Below are 13442 nucleotides of genomic sequence, written 5' to 3'. Positions count from 1 at the left end.
TGTAAGTGAGTTATCCCAGTTGGAATCCAGCGTGTAGCTTTGTTTGTTAGGAAAAAATGTTCATAGTCACTTATGTGCTTCCGTCCCCGCCCACCAAATCTGATTGGTAATTGCGAGATTAAGCCACGCCTTAAAAAAAGAAAAGAAAAAGCGATTGCTTAACTTTTTTTATTCAATTGAAGCGTAACGGATCAGTTTTACAAATAAATAGATAAAATAAATAAAGAAATAAATAATTTTGAAAAAGATAATTGAAAATGACCACATACTCGTATATCTCGCAACCATTTTCTTCCAGAGTATGGATGTCACCAAAAAGGATGAATCAGCAAAAACAAAAGTAGCCCGCTCTTGCAGTTATTTCTGGAACTAACAGAGACTATCCAGATTCTATTTGTCTGTTTATTCGAGTAAATAAGTTGGCCGGCCGTTGTCAGTTTAGAGAACACTGTTTGATGTTCTAAACACCTTTGAATAAACATACACACACAAACACAAACGCTGAATTCTTGCATTGCGGGGGCAGGAAGTCTAGTCTCCGCCTCCACAGTGTTAATGGCATTCGATGAATTAATTCAAGACATTACACAGAAATAGAGCACATTGGAAAGGAGCTATTTAATATTATTCTTTCTCTTGCAATCTCGGCTAACTCAATATGAAATTATTATTATTGGAATAAAGAGGCATGGCCTGTTCCCAAGGAAGAGCGCAGATCGTGTGCCTGCCGACGGGAAGCAGATCTGGAAGGGGCTGGCTGGGTGGGTTTGCCACCCAAAGTGCCATTTCAGTCTGTTCAGTCTCATTGGAAACATTTTGGTATAAAGTTCAGTATAATGGTTCAGTCTGTATTCCAATGACATTGGAAACATAACAGCCAAAGGGATTGCAACATCCTCTTGAGAGCCCTCGTATATCAAGTCTTCTTCCCCTTTGCAAGTCCAGGCTTTCACTTGCTAGTCTCACGCTCTACTACGAGTACACTTTCCGGGCACCACGGTAGCCGAGCGGTTAGAGGCGAGACCTGCGAAGCTAATATGCATTGTGGTACTGGGTTCGATTCCCGGTCTTAGGCCTTGGATTTTATTTAATGGTTAATATGAGAAATTTACAGTAAAGTATGTTAGGCGGTTATAGGCTAGACCCGCAATGCTAAGATGTATTGTTGGTTTAGTGGGTTCGATTCTCTCGGTCTATGTCTTGGATTTTATTTAATGTTTAATATGAGAAATTTACAGTGAAGTACGTTTGCTAGTCGCCTCCGTTCACAACATTTAATTTGGTAGTTGGACGTTAAGCCCCGCCAGTAAAATAGGCGATTACTTTACTTTACGTGGCTAAATTTTGCTGAATTCTCCTTTACGTGTAAAAATTAACTTCGTGGTTTAACTTCATGAATATCTTTGTACTTTAACTCAAGTTAACCCAATTTATTGGTCGCAAATGTGAATATTTCTGTTTTCTAAATGGAAAGAAATCTCGCGAGATTTCTTCTTCGTAGTTCATCAATCATTTCCGGTTTGGTTGACCTTATTATAACCTTTTTGATTGGTGCACATTCTATTAATGGTGAAATTTTCTTCGGGAAAACAGAAAAACCTAAATGAAGATTAGAAAGTGAAAACTTACTCTACCAGAGTAATTGTGTACCTCCCTCCTATAGATGGAATTGTTAATCGATTTAAATTGATTAAACAAATCCTATTTCTTGTTTGTTTGTCAGTCTGCATTATTTGCTAAAGATCCCCTTAGTTTAGACTGCTTGGCTCCCGGCCAGATATTGGTCTGTGTAGATATTGCATCTTCTCATTCAGTACGTGTTTATTCTATATTCTGAAATTGTGCTCTTTTATTCGATCGTGAACAGTTTGGCCAGATTTGTTTAAACATTTAAAAAGTGATCTGTGTCTTTTCCTTGTAAACCAGAAAATAAGTCGAACAATTTTTCTTTGAATTCAGCTTCGATTACTTGTACAAAATGCTTACCCAGTTTTTATTTAAATTATCTTTTTTGCTGAGGAACTTTTAAGTTCTAGGTAATAGGCTGTTACTGACCTTTTCTTTAGGCAGAGTTGAAAAATGATTTTTCTAAAAATTAGCCAAACATTTCGCCGTGTGGATATGTATCCTCATCAGTGGCACGGATGTGCAACAAAGCTGTAACATGATTCTAGCAACTTGATACGCTTTATCGGGATTCATTCTAGAATTAATTGTGATTGGGTTCTCTAATTGGTTTATTTCCTGCATGAAGTTCGTCTGAATTGAACTTACTGTTGGAGTGTTCCAACATGAAATGCTGAAGCTGTATTTTCTTTCCGGTTACAAACATCTCGTCACGTGTTGTTTAATGCTACAGTAATCTGTACAATTTACATGACTGTGCAATCTATTTTCAGTTAGTTTATTGTGTAGGGCAGTTGATTTTAACCTTTTTTCAGATTGTCTCTCTTTAAGTGATTGGCTCTCCTGTTGGTACGAATCTTCAGGTTATTTTGTTGACATCCAATTAAAACTGACTCCGGCAGGACAGTTTGTATAAGGATTGATCGTCAAAAAGTGCACGAAAAAGCGTAACGTTGAAAAATACCCGACTTTAAGATTTTTTTTTCTCTTTTTCTATAAAAGATAAAATTCCCAAATTTTCTTTAAAATATAGGGCAAATCCTCCTTTATAACTGCAATTTTGTTGCAACAACCCAGGTCTAATACGAGTATTATTAGGAACTTGAACAAAATGATTAAAAGTTATTTTTTACAAACGATAATGGTTGCCATAATTCTAAATTTGATTTTTTATTTAATCATCTTTCCAATTAATTAGGAATCGATTAACAAATGAATTCAAAATGAACGAATTGAAAGTGAAAAACTGGGAAATGGATAATAAGTGTTAAACAACAACAACAACAACAACAACAAAGAAAAAAAAAAGAAATAAACAAAATGATCGACTGGGTGTCCATAGTACGTCATTCTAGACGTCGATTTTCGAACTATATGTACGCCGTTCCTGGCAAGGTGGGTGGTAAAAGAAGACGTCCAAACAGTCGACGAAATGAAGATGTAGGTGCGGATGCTGGCTGCCCGGCTGCGTGTCCATGTTGGGGTATTCGGGTAAGAATTTTTTGTTTTTTGTTTTTCGCAGGATAGTTCCTGCTTCTATTTAGCATCTGTCTATCACTTTTCTATTCACTGGATGTACACTTGAGTAATGAGGAATGTTGAAGATTACGAGGCGTCTGAACCTGCCTGGTTGGACTTGCTAGATAAGATCTCAGCAGCATCCTCATTTAGAATCTTGTAAACAAAATACAGATTATACCTGAGTAGCTTTTCCCCGAGGTAAACCCAATTCACCTCGATGTCAATGCACTGGGTCTTGGGTCTTTGAAGAAGCGGATAAATTTTCTTTACTAATCATCTGCTGTGAACAGATTCCAGATAATGTAGGCGCGTTTAAGTTCAGGATAAAGCAGTAGTATTTGGGATTTTTTCAGTTCTTTGAAGTGCTTGATATTACGCAGTGCCCTAAACATTAAACCCCCATAGATTTACTTACTGCTATTAACATACTTCGTCAATGTGCTCTTGGATTTGGAGTCCCTGGTCTGTGAACACTCCAAGGTCCCTCACTACTCGATTTGCACGAAGACCTCTTCCTCTAGTGAAGGTAATTGCTGCCCATTTTCCGATGTTTAGATCCAAGTAGTTCCAATTTTCGACCAATCACCGCGAATGGTAATTCAAATCTTTTTTTAAACGTTAGAGGTTCCTCTATCGACTTCATTAAAAAAAAAAAAAATCCGCAGTTGCCCTTAGATTTTTCTTCTTTAAAGGCCCTCTACTGCTCGCCGTCCGGTAACGAGAGCACACTTTCCGGATTCCGCCACCAATCAGGCTTACCACAATTAAAGCTTCAGATACCTTAAAATAAAAAAACCCATTATAAATGAAAGTAAACGTGAGTTAAAAACATGGTTATCTAGTATTTATCGTGGTTTTTCGATCGATAAACAACAATAATAGATATATCGATTAGTCAACAATACATAAAATGTAAGGTTTTTTTTTTCTTATTTTCTCTTATTAAGGTAAATATTGTGATCGAGTTCGAATTTTTTCCGATTTCTATATTTTCTGTTTTACTAGAAATATTCGTGTTGAGGGGGCGCTGAGTCCAAAAAAAAATTTTTGGTTTTTTGTTAAAATGGTCTTTCTGTGTGGGTAAGTGGGAAAATTAGGTGAAAAACCGGAAATCACTCACAACTGGATTTGGTTTTATATTCTGATTAAGTTCCTCTCCACCCCAAAAAAAATCGAAAACCATGTACCACTTAAACTGGTTTTTCATTTTATTAATTTTTCCATATTCATAAGATTTTTCCCCCCAAAATCGGCTCCTGCCGATTTTTTTAAACTTGGCATTCTTATCTCGTTTATTTGAACCATTTTGAGTAAAGCCACTTATTGGTGCAGAGAGGTGGTTGGGCTTTTTCCGGAAAGTGTCCTTAAAATTATGTTTATAGTTTAGTGGGAGGGGGGATAATCCTGCCTAAACAATTTGGTTTCTGTGTGTATACCCTGGTTTAGTCCCCATTAAAGGAAATGGTTATGTGGCCACATGAAAAAACGTTTATCCTTAGGGATGACCAGCAATGGCATTATCTTAACTAATTTCTGGACTCACATTACACTTTAATATGTGCGAATTTTTTTAAATTTTTACCACCCTTTCACTAACTAGTGAAATGTAAGTTTAAAACATAGTTAAAATGAAATTTTCTTCACCAAAATTATTTACCAAACCTCTAATGATGCATGTTTATCAAAACACTGCAGAACTAACTACATTTTCAACAGGTTAAATATAGATTTGTAATAAATATAATATATTCTTGAAATATTATAATAAATACACGAAAGTTGGGGTGGCAGACAATGTCTACTAAATTTGTAAGGCTGTGTCAACACAATCAGCTGTTTTATATTTTTATAAATATAAAGTAGAACTGAGCACGTGACCTCACGTTTTTTTCTTTTCTAAATATACCAAATGGTTGTTTAAATTGGAAGCAAAATCTATTTGAGTGTGACTCTCACAATTAAGTTTGAGTTGTCTCTTATAACTTTTATTTATTGAGTGTATTGAGTTGTTAAGACATTGCTCTCTCTGACGTTTTTTTCTTTATTTTTAGAGGTTTATAACTAATGAGGTCAAAATAGTTTTTTGAGCTCATTAGTTATAACTGTGTGTACCCGTATTATAGCGTTTTTTGTCTCTATTTTCTGCTAAGTCATCTGTTCTGTTCTTAAAATAACAATGAGAGAAAATAGCATCTATAAATAGATGCTCGTATGCAATCGTTAAATAATGGGCTCATTATAACACTAAATTTAATGAAGAAAGTTTAATTTTTAATCACTAGTGGTTGAAAGTGAGAAATGTTTTTACTGTGTGTGTGTTTAATTAGTAAAATTTTTATTCACACAAATAAAATAATTGGATAAATTTTGAAATTCAGTATTAATACATGTAATGGAGGCGCCACGATAGCCGAACGGTTATAGGCTAAACCCGCAATGCTAAGATGTATTGTTGGTTTAGTGGGTTCGATTCCCCACGGTCTAGGCCTTGGATTTTATTTAATGGTTAATAAGAGAAATTTACAGTAAAGTATGTTAGGCAGTTATAGGCTAGACCCGCAATGCTAAGATGTATTGTTGGTTAGTGGGTTCGATTCCCCCCGGTCTAGGTCTTGAATTTTATTTAATGGCTAATATGAGAAATTTACAGTAAAGTATGTTTGCTAGTCGCCTCCGTCCACGATACCTAATTTGGTAGTTGGCCGTAAAGCCCGCCTGAAAAAGTAGGCAATTACTTATTACCACATGTTATGGGGACCGATATGTTGCCGTACATCCCTTGTGCACATCAATACGTCTTTAAACGGACGGTGGAATGAGAAATAAGTGTTAAATTGTTGCAGAATCTACATAATCATATATATGTATAATACAAAATTATAAGTTAGCAATACATAATATATATTACATGAAATTTTTAGAAACTTCTGTTCAGTTACCTGAAAGAAACCTTCATAAATTCGAAACACCATTTTAGGGTTCTAATACCTAATAATAATTATGAGAGCGAAGTTTCTTACCAGAATCCCAAGTTTGAAAAATTCCTTACCCTTACTTTGGTAATATTGATCTAGTACTAGGTTCTTAGGAAACCGACACTTGTTCTTGCAAAGTACCATCCTATTACAGTGAGCAATCATTGCATTGAAGTCAACTTTTTTATATAATAAATATAAATTCCTAATTTCAAGAAAATTAAATTTACCTAAATTTGTGGTCAGGTCTTGTGAGTATTCAAATCAAATTTGTTTCTCATATCGTCATCATTATTCAGCAGATACTAAAAAATAAAACCCTTGTAAAAAAGGGCTGCAAGTTGGGCAAGAAGGGTCAGAAGTTCTTGCTGTTGTAGTGTCATTGCAGGTTACCCTAGTGGATAATCTCATGCTATAAGTTTACTGTTATTATGACGCCACATAACCATTTCCTTTTATGGGAGAGGAAACCAGTGTAAACACACAATAAGAAATTCTTTATAGTTTTCCTATTGATCACAGAACAAGAGCCCTTCAAGGGTTCATACATTTTATTTCAGCAATTTCCTAATATTACACAATATACAAACCTTATAAATATCACCATTTACTTCCCTTTTTCTCATTCTGAAAACGTAACAGCCTAGATGTACGATAATATACTTTAATTTTATAAATATTGATTATATTAAATTGATTGCCAAACTGAACCGCCAGACAATTGACAAAATTTCAATGGTTTCCAAATACAATTGAGGTAGGTAAGAAGGTAAAATTTTAGTAGCGTTTCGTATCCGCTAAACTTTGAGTCCAAATATCTCGATTTCTGCAGCACGGAATTCTAAGTAATTTAGTACAATTGGAGATCTTAACTATCTCTACAATTGGGAGAAATATGATTATATTCGGTGGAATTGTATAGGAGATATAACAAGTTAAAGTTTAGTAGCGTTTCGTTTCCGCTAAACTTTGAGTCCAAATATCTCGATTTCTACTGCACGGAATTCAAAGTAATTTAGTGCAATTGTAGATCTTAACTATCTCTACAATTGGGAGAAATATGATTACATTCGGTGGAATAGTATAGGAGATATAACAAGTTAAAGTTTAGTAGCGTTTCGTTTCCGCTAAACTTTGAGTCCAAATATCTCGATTTCTACTCCACGGAATTCAAAGTAATTTAGTGCAATTGTAGATCATAACAATCTCTACAATCGGGAGAAATATGATTACATTCGGTGGAATAGTATAGGAGATATAACAAGTTAAAGTTTAGTAGCGTCTCGTTTCCGCTAAACATTGAGTCCAAATATCTCGATTTCTACTGCACGGAATTCAAAGTAATTTAGTGCAATTGTAGATCTTAACTATCTCTACAATTGGGAGAAATATGATTACATTCGGTGGAATAGTATAGGAGATATAACAAGTTAAAGTTTAGTAGCGTTTCGTTTCCGCTAAACTTTGAGTCCAAATATCTCGATTTCTGCAGCACTGAATTCAAAGTAATTTAGTGCAATTGTAGATCTTAACTATCTCTACAATTGGGAGAAATATGATTATATTCGGTGGAATAGTATAGGAGATATAACAAGTTAAAGTTTATTAGCGTTTCGTTTCCGCTAAACTTTGAGTCCAAATATCTCGATTTCTACTGCACAGAATTCAAAGTAATTTAGTGCAATTGTAGATCATAACTATCTCTACAATCGGGAGAAATATGATTACATTCGGTGGAATAGTATAGGAGATATAACAAGTTAAAGTTTAGTAGCGTTTCGTTTCTGCTAAACTTTGAGTCCAAATATCTTGATTTCTGCAGCACGGAATTCTAAGTAATCTAGTACAATTGTAGATCTTAACTATCTCTACAATTGGGAGAAATATGATTATATTCGGTGGAATAGTATAGGAGATATCAAATCAAATCAAATCAAATCAAAATTTATTGTTTTTGAGTAATACAACTCATAACACGAGTTAGGCAAAATATATAAAAAATTAACTAAATACAAATCTGTTCAATATATACAATACAAAAATAAATTAACCACATAATTTTAATATAATAAAAATTAAATCACTGTTAATAAAACTAAATAAAACATAAAAGTAATACCATGAAAGTCAAAAAAACAAAATCAGTTTAATATAATATGACAATGTAATAATAAAATAAATATATGTTGATTGATGTAACACAGCTATCTCATCCTCATAAAAATAAATAAACAAACGTTACAAAAAGATGAAAAACTGAAAAATACAAGTCTAAGACAACAAACTAGATATAGAACTGGTACCAAGAATACTAAAATAATAACTAGACAATACAAAATTAACTACAAACCCGTCCAAATTTATAGGAGATATAACAAGTTAATGTTTAGTAACGTTTCGTTTCCGCTAAACTTTGAGTCCAAATATCTCGATTTCTACAGCACGGAATTCTAAGTAATTTAGTACAATTGTAGATCTTAGCTATCTCTAGAATTGAGAGAAATGTGATTTTATTCGGTGTAATAGTATAGGAGATATAACAAGGTAAAGTTTAGTAGCGTTTCGTTTCCGCTAAACTTTGATTCCTAATAATAATCAAGTTATATCATTGTCACGATTTCTATATGATTAAACAGTTTTTGACGGTTTTCGTTACAGAAGAGCCGATTTCCGGCCGAAGAAGATGAGAGAGTAGTGACGATTACTGCACAAACGATCAAAGAAGGAAACGAGGAACGATCGCCTAGGATTGTCACTGAGAAGAACCAAATTAATCATTCCCCACTGCTCAACAATAAGGTAAGTGGACGATCATTTATTGGTTTTACTTATCGTCATTATTAAAATTCTGCGGTTATTGTTAATGTTTATAATATTAACAATGGATTTAACAATCGATAGTTTTAATGTCTTTTAGATCGACCCTTTGAAGAGGCCGATCTGAAATACTTTAACGCAAAAGCTATCGATATCTATCGATCAAAATTAAGTTAAAATCGATTTTTGTGAGAGAAAGTCGTGTGTGCAAAGAGAAATAACTGGGCAAAATACGTTAATCTTTCTCTTGAAAACACAGTTTCTCTTATTGTTACTTGAGAGTAATTTATTTAATAGACTTTTAAATTAAATTCGAACAGTGGGCTGGCTGTGAATTAGTGGGCTTTGTAATATATAAATCCCAAAAGTACTTTGTTTCAAAACTACGTGTACAAGGGGGAAAAAAAGGGAATAATTGATTGCCTCTTTTTTTTTTTTTTGTCACTTCCTCTGTGCTCCCTTCCGTTTGTAAGAGTTTGGTCCCCCTCTCGTGTACGTATTTACCATTACTTAAGGAAAACTGTTGCAACAGCGCTGTACAAGTATTACTTGGTGTGTGAGTATGTTCAGTTGGTTGTTTAAGCCAACAGAGGAAGTTGCGAAGTGGCTTCTAGTGTAACAGATCTAGTTGGCAGTGAGAGAGAGAGAGAGAGAGAGAGACAGAGTCGCAATTGGTAAAGAAGGGGTTGGTAGCCTTGATTTATATTTATTGATGGGAGACTTTGATCTGTAAATAGAACCCATCCCGCTTGCTCCTGTGGGGGACATGTCTAGAGAATTCCTTCGCTTGCCTCGACTCCTACAAAACTTCCGTTGAGTTTGTTTTGCTGGAAGGCAAAAAAGAAAGAGAGAACATTAAATACTAACTGTTCCCCGGCAGTGCCAGAGTACATAAAGGATCACTTCTATTTAAACAATGCAGTTTAATGACGTGTTTGCTTGCCGGCCATATTGTGCACTAAAGTTGATCTTTTATCTCTCTCGGGGGTTTTGTATTTTTGCAGCTTGATGTTTTTCTTCTTCAAAGATTCAGAGAATGGCAAAATCAATTTCTTTTGGCCACTAGGGTTGATGCTGTAAACTAAGGTTCTCTGGTAACCCACTCCTTAGCATCCAGTTAATTCGAAGTAAATTGTGAAAGGCCAATCAAGGATTCTTCCGTTTCCCCCCTTTTCCAATCAAAACGGAAAAAAAATCGGCATTGAAAAAACGGTTTTTACAAAAAAAAATAATATCCTTTAGTGGACACACTCATCAAAATTTCTTTTGACGTAGTTTCCGGAAGAATGGATATGCTTTACACTTCCTCTCTAATGGTAGCCACTTCAGTGAATTGTGCCGTATTACTCCCGGAACGTTTGAAAAAAAAAACGTCCCAGTCTATAATTTTATTTTAAGTACCAACGACAAATAAAACCCATCAAATCAGAAGTTGGACTTTGCGAATTTAAAAAAAATTGAAATATATTAAGTTTCAAAACTTAAAAAAAACTATTTTTAAGACGCTTAACCAGAGAATTTGGATACTTTATGGTTTAATTTATTGGAAAAAATCTGGCAAATTAGATCATACATTATTAAAATCATCTTCTGCCATCATCAGATGATTTAGTAATAAATATCCCATATTGAGCAGTTGGTGTGGGACCTATTTCAGTTCTACTAGTTTCATTCCAGTTTGCTGCTTATTGGTGAGCTAATTACGTTACAGTTGTCGCCGGGGATAAGTGTAAATCTTATAAGTAAGGTTGTACATTATTCCAGAGGATGGTAATTTAGATTTAGGGCTTCCAGATATTCAATTAGATTCATTTGATGACACTACCTTTTTTTTTTCTCTGGTTGCAATGTGGTGTCTCTTACGATGAAAACATCGTTATTTTAAGTACCAACTTAAATAACAAATTTTCGATTCTCATCGTTCCAACTCACAAATTTTCGATTCTCATCGTTCCAATTCACAAATTTTTGATTCTCATCGTTCCAACTCACAAATTTTCGATTCTCATCGTTCCAACTCACAAATTTTCGATTCTCATCGTTCCAAACTCACAAATTTTCGATTCTCATCGTTCCAACTCACAAATTTTCGATTCTCATCGTTCCAACTCACAAATTTTCGATTCTCATCGTTCCAAACTCACAAATTTTCGATTCTCATCGTTCCAACTCACAAATTTTCGATTCTCATCGTTCCAACTCACAAATTTTCGATTCTCATCGTTCCAAACTCACAAATTTTCGATTCTCATCGTTCCAACTCACAAATTTTCGATTCTCATCGTTCCAACTCACAAATTTTCGATTCTCATCGTTCCAACTCACAAATTTTCGATTCTCATCGTTCCAACTCACAAATTTTTGATTCTCATCGTTCCAACTCACAAATTTTCGATTCTCATCGTTCCAAACTCACAAATTTTCGATTCTCATCGTTCCAACTCACAAATTTTCGATTCTCATCGTTCCAACTCACAAATTTCCAAGTACCACAGGATGGGGGGGGGCGATTCCCTCAGTGGTTAGTGAATTGCACTGGATTCCATTGTGGACAATCCCAGGTTCGTTTCCCTTACAGCTCACTTTGTCCGCTTATGGGACAGTATTGTCTATAAGGTGGGAACACTGTCCAGAGAGGCCGGCAGTACACTGGAAAAAGTTCCGGACGCTGTTTAGCGGACGCGTTTGGAATGAGAAAGCTAAATTTTATTTCCATTTTTTTTTTTTTTTAAGTGACGTGGTGTTTTCGTTTAAGTCATTTTTAGTTCTAAGTTTAAGTTCTCTACCTTTGATTTCTCGTTTTTTTTGGTACAAAGTACAATATAACTCACCCTGAGCATTTTTTGAAAACCTTTTTTCTTTTTCAAACTTTTTTAGTTTTTTCAAAATGTGTATTTCCGTTTAATATTTATCACGATCGCTAACTTCCTTTTTTTTTTTGAAGCGTAGGTTTACTATTTTGCCTTGGGAAGAAAAATAAAATTTAGGAAGGTGAGTTAAGTGACTTGGAAATGATTTTCCTGTTAGGAGAACTGTCTGGTCAGCTTTTCCCTCACATGTGGAAAGAGCAGTTCCAGGCGGGCGCGGGAAATATCTCAAGTTATGAGCGATGGTAGAAGGAAATAAGGATTGTGGTAGGTGAGTAACCAGTTGGCGGGGGGATGAGAGGTTGAATGGGAACAGAGCGAGTGTGTGTCCGTGTTAGTGTGTGACAATGTGTAAAATACTTTAGAATATGTTCTCGTGTTAGAAGAGCTCAACCGCCTCGCGCCACGCTCCTGGAATAGTTACCCGGTCTCCCCTCCAAAAAAGTAGGGGGGTGGCTTATTGAGCGAACGGTTAGCGCGCTACTAGCAGTCTCTAGCGGTGTAACTGCAAGACTGCCTCGTGGTTAGGCGGGGGCTGCCCTTACGTATTCTCCTCTCACTGTCTGGAGGCAGTTCTCTTCGTGTGTCGGTCTGCCTCTTGCCGGAACACCTCTACCACCGGATAGGGAAAATCAACAATCCAGGCCCGGGGGGGGAGACCTGAATTTTTGTTTTTGTTTATTTCCCACGAATTCCAGGGTGTTCTAAGAGGACCCTGTGACCGTATTTTCGGCCGAATTAAACTTGAAGTCTGTCACACGTTACGGTGCATAGTTTTTATTTATATTATTTATTTATTAAAAAATCCAGGTAAATAAAATGCTTCATTGTGAAGTTTTTACAATCTTAAACTTATTTTTACTTTAATACTTTGATTTAATACTTATATCTAGTACTTTAAACCAATACAAACTCACAGCTTTTGACCTATCAAACAAAAACAATTATACTTTACGAAATTATCCTTACAACTTATTAAATATTGTTATTATAGTAATAATTATTATTATATTATTGTATTGTCTGTAAACTTGTAAACAGCTTTTGATAAGAAAGTCAAGAGGTCAACTGATCAGCGAGCATGTTCTGATAAAGGTCATATTCTAAATTTCAAAGTTCAATCACACCCCCGCCCAACCTAAACATGAGTCTGCTTTTTTCATGTAGCATATATTTTAAAATTTTGGATTAATAATGTTGAAAAAACGTTAAGTAGTTTAAATTTTTATTAAAAATTACAATTTGAATGTAATTTTTTCCATTTTCCTATAAAAGATGCAGCTGAGGAGATTATTTAGTAATTTCTACTTTGATTTTTGCCTTTTAAAAATTTTTAATTGGTTTAAAAGGGCGCCCTATTAGGGAATTTATATTTGTTTATTTGCACCGGAAGTATTTGATTAGTTTGTCAGTGCCAGCTTGACTTAAAGGTTGTTGAAATTTAATGAAAAGAGGGAGGGGTCTCTAAAAATTAAAAATGGCAGGAAGTTAATTTATTTGTTTAAAAAAGAAAAAGTTGTCTTCCTGTTGCGATTTTCTTAAAAATTAAGAAAAAGACGTGATTTCTTGAGACGATTTTAAGACCACACTTAAGAAGATATTATTTTCATTTCTATCTTTTCCTATAAGAAAAAAT

At 34.8% G+C, this 13442-nt stretch overlaps 1 protein-coding gene across 9 annotated transcripts in view; it reads left to right on the top strand.

Annotated features, from left to right (window-relative positions):
• The window catches only part of dlg1 (MAGUK family member discs large 1), a 775373-nt gene that overhangs the window by 484646 nt on the left and 277285 nt on the right, over positions 1 to 13442 (top strand). For 4 of the 9 annotated variants that reach the window (XM_074136765.1, XM_074136768.1, XM_074136767.1 and 1 more), the window contains one exon: positions 8781 to 8921. In XM_074136765.1, the coding sequence (XP_073992866.1) occupies positions 8781 to 8921 (141 nt within the window). Of the gene's footprint in view, positions 1 to 2824; positions 3118 to 8780; positions 8922 to 12398; positions 12617 to 13442 lie in introns of those variants that run through there. The other 5 variants (XM_074136769.1, XM_074136772.1, XM_074136771.1 and 2 more) reach the window with 3 other exon arrangements.

Source organism: Rhodnius prolixus, unplaced genomic scaffold, assembly GCF_049639745.1.
Source record: "Rhodnius prolixus isolate KJV_2025 unplaced genomic scaffold, Rpr scaffold_5, whole genome shotgun sequence".
Taxonomy (NCBI): Eukaryota; Metazoa; Arthropoda; class Insecta; order Hemiptera; family Reduviidae; genus Rhodnius; species Rhodnius prolixus.
This window is presented reverse-complemented; position numbering and strand designations above follow the sequence as displayed.